General features: G+C 36.4%; 1 protein-coding gene across 3 annotated transcripts in view; it reads right to left on the bottom strand.

Moving 5' to 3' along the window:
* The window catches only part of ulk4 (unc-51 like kinase 4), a 215,500-nt gene that overhangs the window by 111,098 nt on the left and 88,170 nt on the right, over nt 1-16,232 (bottom strand). For all 3 annotated transcript variants that reach the window (XR_009266289.1, XM_058746124.1, XM_058746123.1), the window contains exons 23-28: nt 14,578-14,711; nt 14,062-14,183; nt 7,706-7,762; nt 6,446-6,497; nt 6,017-6,111; nt 3,376-3,427 (exon numbers count right to left, since the gene is read on the bottom strand). Coding sequence is in view for 2 of the 3 variants with exons in the window: in XM_058746124.1 (XP_058602107.1) it covers nt 3,376-3,427; nt 6,017-6,111; nt 6,446-6,497; nt 7,706-7,762; nt 14,062-14,183; nt 14,578-14,711 (512 nt within the window). In the remaining variant the exon portion in view is untranslated. The remainder of the gene's footprint in view (nt 1-3,375; nt 3,428-6,016; nt 6,112-6,445; nt 6,498-7,705; nt 7,763-14,061; nt 14,184-14,577; nt 14,712-16,232) is intronic.

The raw sequence follows: 16,232 nt of genomic DNA on the forward strand, positions 1-16,232 counted from the left end.
TACTTGCATACATGCAAAAGAGTTATATATATATATATATATATATATATATATATATATATATATATATATATATATATGTGTGTGTGTATATACACACATATACATACATACATAGATGCACAAATATAAATGTAAATCAACATATTCATAGCTCTTATTCAAACATAAAAGATGTTTATGTTTCTCATGATCTTAAAAACCTTTTGTTCTAACGGTTTACACTTTAATGCTTGAAATATGTAGGCAAATGCAAAATGTGCCTATCAATACATTTATTCACATAAATAAATAAGCAAGTATTAATACTTGCGTTATTATTAATAACGTTTGTAAAACATTCAAAGAAAAGAAAAAAAAAAACAATGTTTTATATATATATATATGAAGAGCTCTTTTCCAAAACGCTATAAATCCATTTTGATTAATTTGAGTAAAAATGTGTTTTTTTTTTTACCAAGAAAGTGGCAAGATGAAAACCACTATTTTCTATTTCAAACTTTCACATACCATCTTTAGGTTATAATAACATTAAAAATTCAAATCCAGATTTTGATTTTCAAAGATTTATTATAAAAATAGATTTTGCAAAATGCAATAAATCCATGACACTTTTTTTTTCTTCCAAAATGCAATCCATTGAATCAATATAAAAGTTAATTTTCATATTGAAACTAAAAGGATAAAATAAAAGAAAATTTCATCACGACCAAGAACACGAACAACAATATCACATTAGACCACAGAAATTCCAAAATGACATTTCCCTTACATTCAACTTCCAGTGCATTCATCTTTGCCATGTCACATTCATTTAGTTGACTAGTGCTATACGCTGTATTAACAAAAACATTAATGGCATTAATAAAAACACTTACACTGACAAGCTACGCAATATCGCGTTCATAATCGAATGCGATTCATCTGCGATTATGAACGCGATATTGTGCAGCTTGTCAGTGAACTATGGCCCTGTGTATTAAATGCCGCTCCATCTGAAAGCACGTGATGGAGATCACACAACCGGCTTTACTGATGAGATGCGCATGACAATCACATGCGATTTATCGCGCAGCCCTTTTTGTTTGTTTGTTGATCACAAAGTACAAAGTAGATGAGGAAAACTAGGATGCCGAGTGTATTCAGAGCGCCGCCATTACTGTCTACAGTGCGTGGAATGGTGCGCTGTGATTGGTTGAGCGGATATATCGCGTTCTGCAGAGAAGGGAGACTGGCGTTTGTTGTGGTTTGGAAAAAAAGGGAGAAAACATGACAGAATAACACGACGGATATCGCATTTTGTGTAAAAATAAAAATTGACTTTTCAATACTGACCAGATACAATACTGATTTTGGTGTTAACTCATTTTTTTTATCGCGTTTTGGAACCAAACTCTTCATATATATATATATATATATATATATATATATATATATATATATATATATATATATATATATATATATATATATATATATATAAGTGATAACAGAGCTCCTCCAACCGTTTCACCATTTTTATCACTCCGCTTGCCTTGCCATATTTCTCATAGCGAGTGTCATGGTAGATGCCAAAATCCACTATAATTTAAAAATATTACTGTTTTTGTATCACGGAATGTAGTTTTAAGAGTTTTTTGGCAATAATGTACTTGTTTAAACTTCAAATATGCGGTTTGATAATGTCTATTTGAAAATTTTATGACGTCTACAAGAGGCTGCTATAAACAACATTTTTCACCATTACAGATGCGCGTTAAAGATTATTAAACAGCATAGTGTTATGGTTTGGAGAAAAAAAAAACATGCTTGTGAGTATAAAACGGTTGCAAAATAATATTTAGTTGGTTGTAGTAAGTTTCACTAAAGTTTCAAAGTGAAATGTTAAACATGACTGCGACGAAGTTTTTTTTTTTAATGTTGGTTGTTATACGTATTACAGCAGTTCAGAAATTAAATGTCTGGTGAGTGGCACTAAAAATGTTGCATCTGAAATTAAAGTACTGCCTACACTAAACTCTACCTAAAACTTAAATGAGATAAAAACGCATTTACCAAAGGAACCATGCCTTGTGTTTCACTCGTGACTTGTGTTTCACTCGTATCCGAATGCTCTACATCACGAGTGCAATGCTGCACCAGGTGAGCCACCGTGCAAGCTTACTACTGCATGTTAGACAAGCCTATGTTATTCATTTGTAAATCATGCACTATATTAGGCTATGTTCACACTTGGCGTCTTTTTTGAAGCTGCCAGTGTCTGTTTTACATTATAATCCTATGGAGTAAACCGTGTTTTTAAAAAAGTCCTGAGCGCTTTTTAAAACGCCACCGCAGGCGTCTTTTTCTGCAGCTCAGAGCGTCTTTTCAAGTTGAAAAAAGTTCAACTTTTCTGAAAGAAAAAAAAAAACGCCCTACGTCAAGTGCCTTTTTGACAGCTGACCAATGACAAGCGAGTGGCGAGTTGTTTCCATAACAACAAAAACAACAAGAAAAAAGGAGAAGATAGCCGGTAGATAGATCGTACTAGTTTCGGAGCGCAAGGAGTTGTATGAAATTGTGCATCATCCAACCAGAGCTCCTGGACTAAATTGTTGGAAGCACCATACAGTTTCCTTCCCCGTATAATGTCGCGCTCCCACAAACGTCGTTGTGAACCTACACCCTCCCCGTTAACTTCAAAAGCCGACATTTCTGCAGCACACAGCGCTAGGCTACCATTGCAGCTTTTGTTATAGTGACAAAAGATGCACTCGGCTGCTATTTGTAACCAAAACGCTGCCAGCTTTTTATTTTACTAAAAAAGCGCTCGTCAACTTTTTCTAGTCAAAAAAGACGCCAAGTGTGAACACGCCCTTAAAGTGTTTTGAGGTCATAATAGTATTGTGCAAGGACCTGTGCAACAATACTTCTTCATTATTCTATAACCTGTCCCTGTAATCATTTGTGTGAAATGGGGGAGAAAAAAAATAAATAAATAAAACTTAAAGTGAGTTGTTGGTGTTTTACTGCCACTATTTCACATAGAAACTGCAATGACATTTATGTTCAAGTTTTAGCAGTTTTGCAGAAATGCAAGCTGAGTCACATATTTCCAGTGAGACTGGGTTTTATATGAAACTATATCCACTGTTGGCCATTGTTAGTTGACAAAAATAGCGAGAATGTGAAATGGGTTTCTATGAGCGTCTAAGGCCACAGGACCCAATAAACACCCAATTTGTTCACTTCCATTTGTGCCATTTCATAGTTTTGATGACTTTACTATTATTCAAAAATGTATACAATAGTAATAAAAAGAATGACTAATGTGTCAAACCTTGACTGGTAGTGTATAACTGTTTTTGCTTATTTGCAGCTGAAGTGTGTTCTCACCGTTCTTACTGAAGGCCAGAGATGCCAGCGGTGGTACAATCAAATCCACAACCTTGGGGAAACAAAGAGAGAAGTCTGCATTACACTACAAGTGAGAAATCTCACCTATATGTGCTTAGTCTCACCAGACCACACACACATACACGGCGTGAGTGAAAGTGAAACAGCTGGAAGCGGAAGACTGAGAGAGTGCTCTGAACAGCTCCAATTTGCATGGAAATGTGATGTCAGCTCTGCCCTTTGATCATAGAAAGTGTGTTCCAACAAAAGGCCTTACGCCAGCTCTTTTGAAAATTAGAATCAGGTTTTACGATTATTACCAACTACAATCAGCAGCACGGCAGCAAATGTTGCGCACAGGTGTCTTAATGTGGATGGCTGTGGGCATCTCTCAAACAAAGGATTTCACTCTCTCTGACTCTAAGTGAAAAGAACACCAAAGAAACATATTGTAAAGGTTATCTATGAATTTTTCTCTTCTTCTGTCTCTATTGTAAGACACCAAGCTTTTTTTCACTGAGCTGCAAGTATTGTACAGCTGCTATGCTAAACCTGCGGCACATCTTTGATCTCTTGCCCGCACCTTATGAGACGTTTGTCGTGAATGTCAGTATAATGGTAATTCTTTCTCTGTAGCTGAGCTGAAGTATGTTTGAACACTTAGAATCAAACTTTTTGAGCTGTCTACCCAGACAGCCATTATATGGTTAAATGAATAAAAGTGACAAATAAAAGTGTCCTTGATAAAGTAAACCAATGCCTTTTAAAAATCTAGTTAAACACACGTTAAAACTCGTGTTGATTTCATATGGTTTTGAAAAAACCTTTACATTCAAAAAGTTAATATTTAATGAAAATGTCAAACAAATCTTTGATTTTGTCCATAACTGATTTTCCAGACCATTTTTTAAATAATAATGATAAGCAATGATAAGTTATTAATAAGCAGCGATATGTTACAACAAGGTTTTATTTTCAAAAATGTCATTGTTTTAACGAGGCTTTTTTTCCATTATGTAAGGTAGTAGTATCTCTCAGACATTCATGCCCCACCCAAAAACACACACGTCCAAAAACACACACGTGCACACACACACACACACACACACGTTTGTGTGTGTGTTTCTGTGAATTGTGAGGACTTTCCATAGACTTCTATTATTTTTACTGACCAAGCGATATTTTATATCCCCAAACCCTAAACCTACCCCTTACAGAAAACCTATTTGCATTGTTACACTTTCAGATAAACATAATTTACTATTTTAATTTTAGCCTACATTGTGGGCCGGTCCCCACAATGTAGCATAAACGAGCACACACACACACACACACACACACACATTGCATATTCAAGTTGCTGTTTGTACAAACTGCATTTTTCAATGTACATTACCTTTCAAAATTCTTCTCAAAGAAGAAAAATTTGTTCACAGATATTTAAAAATGTTTTTAAAAGAAGTCTCTTATGCCCACCACGGCTGCATTTATTTGATTTAAAAATAAGCAAAATAAGTAATTTTAGTAAAGTCATTAAATATAATATAAATAATATTGTTAAATCTTATTCATTTTAGGAATAAGTCATTTACAAATGTATTTTAAATCATTTTTTAACAGTTATAACTGCATGAATAAGAATGGTGATTTTAAAGCAAGAATGGAAGAAAGGGGCGGGGTGAGCAAAGCTCATTAGCATTTAAAGGGACATGCACCAAAACGGGTCGCTGTGAACAGAGCTGTTTTTGACAAGGTAAAGAGGGTGTTATTTTACTCTAATACCTCGCTGAAGGCCCTATGAAGACCCTAAAGAATTACACCAACTTGTGGAAAATGGGCATCCGATGTCTCCTTTAAGAACAGTTTACTGAAAGGTTCTTTGGGGTATCCAAAACAGTTCTTCTATGGCATTACCCCCTTTATGAACAGCCTTTGTATCAATAATCATCAAGAATATCAGTTTCAATAAACTATAGTCATTCACATGCTATATGGAGTGACTGTGTGTGTGTGTTTTAAGTGTGAAGAACGGGATTTAATGACTACTGGCGAACTGTAATTAAGGTGCCTTCTTCTATTATAGAGTATCAGAGAGTCTGTGTCCTCTCAACGCTCCCTGATGCATCAGTCCTACAGAACACACGTCAATACTCATTACAAAAGCCTCACACGCAGAGAGATATACACACAGACACTCTCCCTTCACTCCTGAGTGATTTCCTGTTGCCGAGAGGTTTGTGAGAATAATAGTGCTGGGCAGAGGGGAGCCGTGATCTCAGTTGTAGCTCCGTCAGGCGTGAGGATGTGAGATCTCAGGTTAGACGTGAATGTGGCCCTTGCTGCTCTGATACACAGCTTGATATATTGTGTTTGTGAGCCTGTCCTTATGGAGGGGAAGTTTTAAAGTCTGCATGGGGTCAAATAGAGAGTTTAGAGACTAACTTTGCCAGAACATTTTTTATCAACACCTTGCGCACACTTTTGTTGGGAGACAAACAGAGTTGTGAAATCAGTGCAATTCTCCCATAGCACACTTCAACAAAATGTAGCTAAATGCTGTTGGAAAGATGCTTAAATAATTTACAAATAATTGGAAGAGACAAAATTAAAATCATGACATCAAAGAGTGGCATATACTCACAGTGCAGTGATAGAGGCTGAGAAGAGCGGGATGCTGGGAAATGGCCTCCACTGCAGACAGTGCGTTTCTGATCAGCTCCTCAGATGCTGCTTGACCTGTTAATTGTGGAAGAAATGCTCATAGAAAGCATAAAGGTAGGTATCTCACTTTTGAACAATTAATTTTCAGCTAATGAGTGAAAAACAAATATCACACTGAAAAACATCAATAATTTAACTATATTTGATCTCCTGAAAAACAACATGTCTGGAAAATTGGAGCTAAATTACATTAGAGCCGTATATCAAAGTGTCTTGAACACTAAAGAATATAGTTCATGCAAGACTGGTTCCAAATAAAAAAAACACTGAAAGAGCGGTTGAAGAGTTTGTGAAAACCTTAGAACAATAAAACTGAAAACAATAAAAAAAATAAAAAAAAAAAACTTACCTATAGCGCTTCCCAAACTTGTCTCATTAGAGTCAATGGAGGTTATGTGATTCTTTCCATAATGAAAGAGAAAAGAGATATCAAAATTACACATTTTAACATCATAAGTGAGTTATGAAGAAAAACTACTACCACATTTTGAACATGTAACAGCGTAATTAAATGGCCAATGTCAAAACAGATTCTAATATTTATAGGCAGGATGACTGATATGTCTAATACAATTTAATAAGTGATTTACACAAAATTGCTGAATTTAAAGAAAAACTTTAATAATAATAGAAGAAAACACAAAAAGAAAAAGGAAAGAAAAGAAAAGAAAAGAAAAGAAAAGAAAAGAAAAGAAAAGACAATATATGCAGACATTTGGAATCAGAAAGATTTGCCATCACAAGAAAAAAAAATAGCATTTTAATACATACATACATACACTATGTTGCCAAAAGTATTGGGACACCACATTCTAATGAACAGGTTTGACTACTTTAATAAGTAATTTCTATGAGCCCAAACCTTAATGTTTAAGCATATAATGCTATTCTAGGGCACAAATCTTAATGTTTAAGCATCAATGACTACACCAATCAATGGCCAAACACCAATGACTTGAACATATGGGTACAGTCATTTTAGACACTTCCAAAACTGTTGCAACAGAGATGTAATAATGAATAATAATGAATTATGTTTCCATCTTTGTTGCCACACTTTTGGAAGTGCCTTTTTTCTGTTCTAAAGGGGTGTCCCAATACTTTTGTCCATATAGTGTATGTACAAGTCATTGGTGTTTGGTGATGAGTTTTTGGCTCAACGTCTGCATTTAAAGTCACACCAGAGGTGTTCAGCTGGGATTAGGACTTTGCTTTCTGCAGACCAGCCACGTTCTTCCACTCTGACTGAATCAATCATTTCTTTTTGAACCCTGCCTTACACACATAGGCAGTGTCATGTTAGAATAGAAAAGGGTCCTGTCCTAAATTTCCTAGAATATCATTATATGCTTAATCATTAAGACTTCTTACTCATGGAAATTACTTAAGTATTCAAACCTGTTCATTAGAAGGGGAGGGGGGTCCCAATACTTTTGGCAACATACATATATACATAAAACCATTTGTAATTTGAAATTGTAATATTTCACAGAACAAATCTTACTGACCCCAAAGTTTTGAACAGTAGTGCATGTGTGTATAGCAAATGGCTTAAAAAGAAACATTTACAAGACATTTAAACAATAATCTATAAAACTGAGAGACTCACCAGCAGTTTTCCAAATTTGATGAGAAAGGCCTCAGTCACCACCTGCGGTCGGAAGATCTGTCAAAGCAAACAGGCACAGTCATGAAGGGATCAATTCTAAAAGACACTTCACCAACCTACAACACTGTACAACATTGCTATTCACTACCCTTGAGTCTTATTCCGTTTGAGTTCCACCAAAAACTGTCAGTCTTCACTTGAGCTTTAGCAGCTATGAAGTCTTACAGTTGTCTTGAACACAGCCGAATGTACGCTGCAGATTTCTTTCATCGTACTGCAAAATCTGCAGTCTTGGATCTATTAATGCATCATGCTCTTCGACGGCCGATAAATTGCCTTTGCAATGAATCTTCTGGCAGGTTCAGAATTTTTAGGCCGCATTGCTGCGCTCTAGACGCTCAACACTGTCAATCGAGACTAAAATCCCAGCTACGATGCGCATCGTATAGTCTGACATAAGAACGTTAATGTCACTGAGGAATGTCACCGTTAAAGTCTGCCGTGGGCTTTACCCAAGATCTCATCCGGGACGCGGCGTACCGTACAATCTGACAAGCAGCAATTGTAGAGGACAGCAAAAATCGCAAAATGTTCAGCCGGTTTAAGAGAAAATGTTATAAAGCCCTGCTGTTCTGTCAAGAGGACATTTTTCCCCATCATGCACTATTTCGACTAAGCAGCGGAAGATGTGGTATTCGAGTGTGTTCCATTTACAATGTCATCCTGGGATGCGATCCTCCTCTCTGGAGGACTTCAGAGCTGGTGTGAGAATGAGGGGGTTCATGTTTGTGCTGTAGGACTGTAATGATGTGAGGTCAGAGGTCATAATCCTGGACAGCAAGGTATTGAACTCTTATCCACTCTCGCCTCTGAGAAACACATTGGAACTGACCTCTGCGCTGACCCCTGTGACTGATGAGTGCTGTGAGTGTCAGCGTAGTGTGTTGGTTGTCAGTGAAGCAACAGGCCAGAGAGACAGATGAGACCACAGAGAGGGCTCATCACATGAATGTATGTATGGATGCACAAACACACAGGCATGCTCTCACATTACAAGAGCACGACGCCTCTCAGAACCACACAGCAGCTGAAGAGATCAGGCACACGGGGCTCAAGGGCATAAGAGGCCAGTGAAGTCTCAAAGATGCAGACCAACCTGCTACTGGGAAGACAACCAGCTATGCCCTGCAGCATTTTTCTAAATATCAGAACACACATACACACTGGATTTGTGTAGCCAGACTTTTGACTATAGGCATGAAGTCTAGCCCACACTGCAGCTTATTCTAGCCAAGAACCGCCCACTTAGGCAGGAAGGGGTCAACTGACTGACAAAAGTTTGGACATGTTATTTTTTACTTATTTTAAGAAACATTTAAAATAACAGTAAAGCCACCACAACTGTGAAATAACACAAATGTAAGCTTGTGCATTATTCAGTGACAAAACATTTCAATTTAAATTAGGGATGTGCGATATCACAATTTTTGTTTGTGGACAATTAAAATGTCTTCATGATCTGCTTTCGAAGAAATATCGAAGCATCGTGCTACAGCGTGCATTCTATCAGTTGCAGTTGTGGCGTCTCAACATACTGTACAACGCGACATACATTTATATCAAATGTTAACTAAGCGGTAGAGTTACCCTCACAGGACAATGCACTTCACAAATCACAAAAGTACATTATTTACATGTGCTTTAAATCTTGCCGGTTTAATTTCTGTGCTGGTTTGACATGCGCTTTTTCTGAGTGCGTACACCTAGAGTGCGCACTCTAAAAAGCCCGCCTGATTACTGGACTAAGTTATCTTTCGCATCTGATTGTGCAAATATTGTCAAAAACACAAAGTTTCACATACAAATACAGTTGGTAATGTCTAAAGTGATAGTACACAACGGATGTGTGTAGGTCTAAAAGTGACAGCAGACTAATAGCACTGAACATGTTGCCGCTTGTCATTAAAGGGATAATTCACTCAAAAATTACAATTCTATCATTATTTATACACTCACGTTGTCCCAAAATAGTATTAATTTATTTCTTGTGCTGAACACAAAAGACGATACTTTCAAAAATGTGGGTAACCAAACAGTTGCAGATCCCCATTGACTTTAATAGTAGGAGAAAAATAAAATGCTATGGAAGTCACTGGGGACCAGCAACTATTTGTTTACCTAAATTCTTAAAAATAACTTTTATTTTCAACAGAAGAAAGACACTCATTTAGGTTTAAAACAGCTTGAGAGGGAGTAAATGATAATAATTTTTTTTTAAAACAACAAAACACAAAGAGAAAAATCACCCACTGCTCTTGACTGAAGAACTTCAATACAGTTGTTTTAATAGGAATCAATGTATAATTTATACAGTGAAGGGTATAGTGTTTTATTTGTATGTGTGTTCATTCAGTTTCTTGAATGCTACTGCTAAATACACATACTGTACTTAAAAAATAAAGCAAAAATTATGTTAGGTTCATTTGTGATGAGTATTTTTGTTCTTATTTTTTTTAATAAAGACAAAATAATGACATAAAATAAAATAATAAAATAAAGATCTTTGCCCACTTTGGCCTAAGTGTCTGCCATTCTTTTTCATTTTATATTTTGTTACTTTGTAAGGCTTTGTTTTTAAAACAGGGATACAGTTTGACTGTAATGCTCAGACAACTTGCAAAATAGTAAAGCCAACATGACAAAGAATCAGAAGAAAATCGTGAATCGTGATTTTCCTTAAAAAAAAATTAAAAAATCATATGATATTTTTGCCATATCGCCCACCCCGAATTTTGATCTGTAAAGAAATTAAGCATATTAAATATTAAGGTAAAATCAAATGTTTTCCAAGATCACGAGAAAATGAATAGCCATAGTTCATTTTAGAGGAGGGCAAATAGATTTTTGTTTGTTTTTTTAGTGTATAGTTATTCCTCTGAAGCTCTTACTGAAGCAGCCTGGCTACCTCGTCTCCTAGAAATTTCATCAGCCATTAAGATTGGACATTTGGACAAATATTTGCCATATTTGAGCGTAATATACATCAGGCGGCCAGTGAATGTCTGTGGGTGATCTGTGGATGTGCTGTCTGCGGCTGGCACTACACCAACACAACTCACTGTGAGGACCATTAAAGCAGCCAGACACAAACAATCAAAAGAACTGCCTATTACCCCTCTAAGCCGCCCACTGCAGCTCTGTGTTAATGGACATCAGTGTATCCTCCTTAGATGAGTTAATGACAGTGGAACTATCAGACAGACAGCTCTATCAGCACCGACCCCTCCAAATGAGACGACTCAATCTGCCACTGAGTCTCCATGGCAAATCCTGGCCAAATGTAAAAGTGTATTTAATCAGCAGAGAGACTCATCAACTCTGCGCACTGACAAACATCTTTTTCTGAGAACACCAGATCCCTTCATATTAATTTTGGCGTGACTGAGTGTGTCAGAAGTAAATCCAATTTTGCACTGTTTGGCAACTGGTAATAATCTGTGTGTGTGTGTGTGTGTGTGCGTGCGCGCGTTGAAGCTGCACCGGAAAGCTCCCTAATAGATCATTTCATTCTGACACAGACAGTGATTACACTCAGTGCATGGCAGGCAGGTACGGCACATTCATTCTTTATTTTCTGTTCAGATGAAGACATTTAATAAAGTGAGAGGTGGATGGGAGTCTGGAAAGTTTATTTTTAGTTAGTTTAAAAGACATGTAATGATTTACACATTTCCTCTATTCAAACATTATCTATCACAATACCTCTATACTTCAAAATTGAACTAAATGTTTTTTGTCATTTTTCTCCCTATGACAATGGCTGCATCTGAATATGCATTCTTATCTAATACATAATAGGCGTATAGTAATATATATTCAGTTTTCATAAAACAGCAGGCAAAACCACCCCGGATAATCTACTTTTTAGGCAAGATTCTAAAGTAAACATCCTATGGACACATTACTATCCCATGAGGCCACAGGAGAGGAGTTGTGAATGGCAACTGCCATTATAGGTCACATGATAATGACAACATGATGAATGTAGTATGCCCAGATTATATTACACATTAATATTATATAGAACAGACTTTTTTAACGGAAAGTAATTACTTGTTCAAATGGAGTAGTTAGAAAGTATGCGATTTTGGAGCAAGCCACAGACATCCTTTACCTGCATTTTTATAATATTTGTGATAAAACAGCATTTTCAAATGTTGTTCATTTGAACAAGTAATTATTTTGCAACCGTTAAAAAAGTCTGTTCTATATAAAATTAATGTGTAATATAATCTGGGCGTACTAGATTCATCATGTTGTCATTATCATTTGACATATAATGGCAGTTGCCATTCACAACTCCTCTCCTGTGGCCTCATGTGATAGTAAGGTGTCCATAGGATGTTCACTTCAGAATCTTACCTAAAAAGTGACTGGTTATTTTGGATAAAAACCATTTGGTTGGTGTTTAAGTTATTGTGGATTTGTTATTTTGTAAGGAATATATAAAAAATTGTGCTGTCAATCGATTAAAAAATTTAAATCGCATTAATCACAGTCATGGACTGTGATTAATCATGATTAATCACAAATTTAAAATACTAGGATTTACCTGTAAATGTGTTGAAATAAAGAAATGCATGACAAACTAGTTTAAGGAAACAGAACCTTTCACACTTCCGCCAGGTATGAGACATAATCCTTATTATTCTTTTGTTTTTATTCAGCCATTATCAGCCTTTATACTGGCAATAAAACGTTTATCAAGCCACATCACTTCAATCCCAGTATACATTTACCCAAGTATTTCTAAATAAATACAACAAAACATTTTCTTGCGACCTTACGTGAAGTATTATGACAAAATGCAGTATAAAGAAGAATTGGACCTGTTCTGCAGGTATATTAGAGCTAATATTAGCATCATGCTTCATAAGACAATTTATGAGATTAATAGTACACTTTTACTCAGAACTCACTTCAAACCACCATTGAGTGTTTGTAATAACTTCCTTTTACGATCACATGTGGAATTTGGTCGTTTACTGTTGTTAAAATATGCTATTTATAACCTTTTATGTCGCTGCACAAATTAGCATTTCAGATGTACACATTCATCAAGAAAATCACATACAGACCATATCTATCGTAATCGTGTGTTTATTATCTTATATAATCTATAGTGGCTGTTGTCATGTTTATTTCTGCTGTGTAAAAGCCTTAACATGTATGCTCTGCTAAAACTCACGTTGTCTGGGATGTTACAACCGCCTCTCCATTCTTAAGTTGCCAGGTATACATTCCAAGTATAATACACATTAGTAAAAGGATCTATTTTTATTTTTATTCTTACTTGCATCTTTTCCGTACTTTGTTGCTTAAGATGAGAGAATTTGTGAGCAAGCAGAATTTTGTCAGTGAGCACACACACTCACCAAAACGACTAATCTAAACGACTCCGATTGGCCCGATTGGCTCAAAAGCATGTGATTGGTTATAATGCTCAATGCTGCAAAAAAAAAACATGTAAAAAGAAATCTGATGCAATGTGCACAAATCTAAATGTAATTCCACACATTAACACAATTAATTCATATTAACATTTACTTTTATTTGTGCAAGGCCTGCCCCTGTGGCATGCCCCCTTTATCTTGAATATTTTTCATTTTGGCGCCATTTTTGTTCATTTTGGTGGCATTTTTGCACAAGCCCCTGTTAAAGGGATAGTTCACCCAAAAATTCTGTCATTAATTACTCACCCTCATGTCGTTCCAAACCCGTAAACCTTCGTTCATTTTCAGAACACAAATTAAGATATTTTTGATATTTTGGCTTGATCGTGGAAGTACCCTTGCTGTCTATGGAGGGTCAAAGAGATCTTGGATTTCATCAAAAATATCTTAATTTGTGTTCCGAAGATGAACGAAGGTCTTAAAGGTTTGGAATGAAATGAGGGTGAGTAATTAATGACAGAATTTTCATTTTTGGGTGAACTATACCTTTTAGTTTCCGACCCTGGAAGGAACAGTGTGACTAACTGGTATTTGGATGTTCCAGGTGGATGTTCTGATCTGACCGAAAGGGTACTTAGCCTGAACAGACCGTGAATCGTTGCTATTCACCTTATCTTTAATATAATAGTGTGTGCAGCCATTTGTAACTTGAACGTTCAAGGCTTCCAGTGTCATCTGCTGCACAGAAAATAGCTTGTGAAATAAGTTATCTATTGCACCACAAGGTAGGTCCTCACAATGTTATTTTTTTTTCTCCCTCAAGTTGTATTATCCCAGTGGAGATAGAAACCCAAAATAATTAGCAAAAAGGTAAATATAGCAAGACCTGACACAGACACACACCTGTGAGGTGAGCAGATGTAGCACCACAGCCATCATGGGGAGGCTCTGCTTCAGCAGACGGGACTGCGTCGGAGAGGGGTGCTTCCTTCCCACAATGCTGCCTAACACGGACAGGATGTCATCTACAGAGAGTCCACATAAACAGAAGCAGTGAGAAATCAGCCAATCACAAACAATCCGTCATGATCAGTCTGGGTAGGTGGCCGAGGGTGTGAGCAGGTGCGTCTCTGTGTTGGGACGAAACCCGCAGGAAGAACTGAACTGGTTTGAACCGGTTTCATGGGGGAGAGGTGGTGTGTAGTGGCACTGATTCACAAATGAAAAAGGAGGAACAGGTCGATACCCAAGAGCCTGCTCACGTATTCAATCACAAAGGTAATTAAAGAGAGGCCAATCAAATTCAATGTTCATTTTCATTGCCCCTGCTTTGTTTTTCCCATTTCACTCTGTTCCTTCTCAAGTGAATTCTTTGCATTCCTTTTCCCCTCTTTTTTGGGTGTATTGTGATTGATTTACCCAGGATGGCTGGCAGTTCGTGCACGGTGTGACGGATGAAGAGGGTCAGGCATTTTGACAGGTATTCATTGCCGCTTTGTTGCTCCTTTCCTGGCGTGGCCTTTCGGACGTCTCTTTCAATGTACATCACCAGCCTGAGAGAAGGGTTGGCAAAACATTATTATTCATCTGCAGACACCCAGACCAAACAGAGAAAGAGAGAGAGAGAGAGAGAGCGAGAGGCAGATCTGAAACACACAGTGGGGAGAGGATAGATGCTTTTAATCAATTACACTCAACAGCTGGAGGGGTGACAGAATGGAGATGAAATGGTGTTGATCCTGAAACAATATCAGGAAGGGAATGAGGTCTGTCTGCCTGGCTAAAAGACCAGAGAAAAACAAGATGCATCTGGCAAGGAATTGAATTTGAAGTGTATAAGGTACGAAAATTGGAGGTTGAATTAGAGATGAATGAATGTGACTTGATTCAAACATGCAAACCGACATATTAGGATTGATTAATGGGGTTGGTGTTCTCTTAGTAAAAGCTTGGATCAGTTCTCCTGGGATTCTGGGAAAATTGCCTTGGATCTTACATTGTGATACCAGCACAATCCCTGGGGCATGATGAAATAAATGTTGTTCTTTTTATGGATGTTTTTTGTACCTTTAGAATAAAAAAAAAAAAAAGTAGTTTTTCCACCAAAAATGTACAACGGTTTGTGAACTATATTTATGGAACAAAGTTGTAACTTTTCTTTTCTTCTCACCACAGTGTAATTTCAGCCACATGTGAAACCATGTATTGTGTTTTAATAGCATTCTGTTTTACAAATGACAATGATCCAAAAAAAAAAAAAAAAAGGAAATATTTATTTTTCTTGGAATAAAATGGAAAAATCCTTTGCTAAATTTAATTTCATGGCTAGCATTTTACATACAATTAAACATTTATTATGTATTTATCAATCATTGTGTGACAAAATGTACCGCCTGATATGACAATATAAACTGTAGGACTTTTTTCCTTATATAAATCATATATAATTAATGAAATAGTTTCAGTGACACAAAACAGGCTCATATGTGCACATAATATTATTATATACTGTGATTGTCTATTTATCTTTACGTTTTAATAAACAATGTTGACTTAATTACTGGTGTATATGAGCACAAAAAATGTGTATGCATGCTCTTCAGTTGGCATACACATAAGGACACTTTCATGTCAGTTTTTGCCTTTATGCTGTAAATCAAGTTTTGTTTCTCGCTTATGAAATAGGAATTTTCCATAAATCTGATAATGTGTGTGTTTGATAAATGAGGACCTGGTCTGTGACAATGGTAAAACAATACAACCTAATGCAATATAAATGCATTAATTTGACAAATAAGATTTCTTATTCAATTGAATGGGATTGCCATCAGGTGAATAATATAAGATTACTTAAATTACTGAATTACTTAAGTCCAATTAATTAGAAAAGTAAAGTAACAGCACTCCTCTCCTCAAAAAACTACATGATTTGATGTATCATTCATGTTTGCAGCACAAGCTGTGTAGAAACAAGTTGAACAATAACCTTTTGGATTTGTAAGAGGCTTGTTCAAATCCATAAACTTAAGAATGAGCAACAGTAATAGTGACGCTTGCCTTAGCAAGCACCATAA

Source organism: Onychostoma macrolepis, chromosome 16 (assembly GCF_012432095.1).
Source record: "Onychostoma macrolepis isolate SWU-2019 chromosome 16, ASM1243209v1, whole genome shotgun sequence".
In the NCBI taxonomy this organism is placed as follows: Eukaryota; Metazoa; Chordata; class Actinopteri; order Cypriniformes; family Cyprinidae; genus Onychostoma; species Onychostoma macrolepis.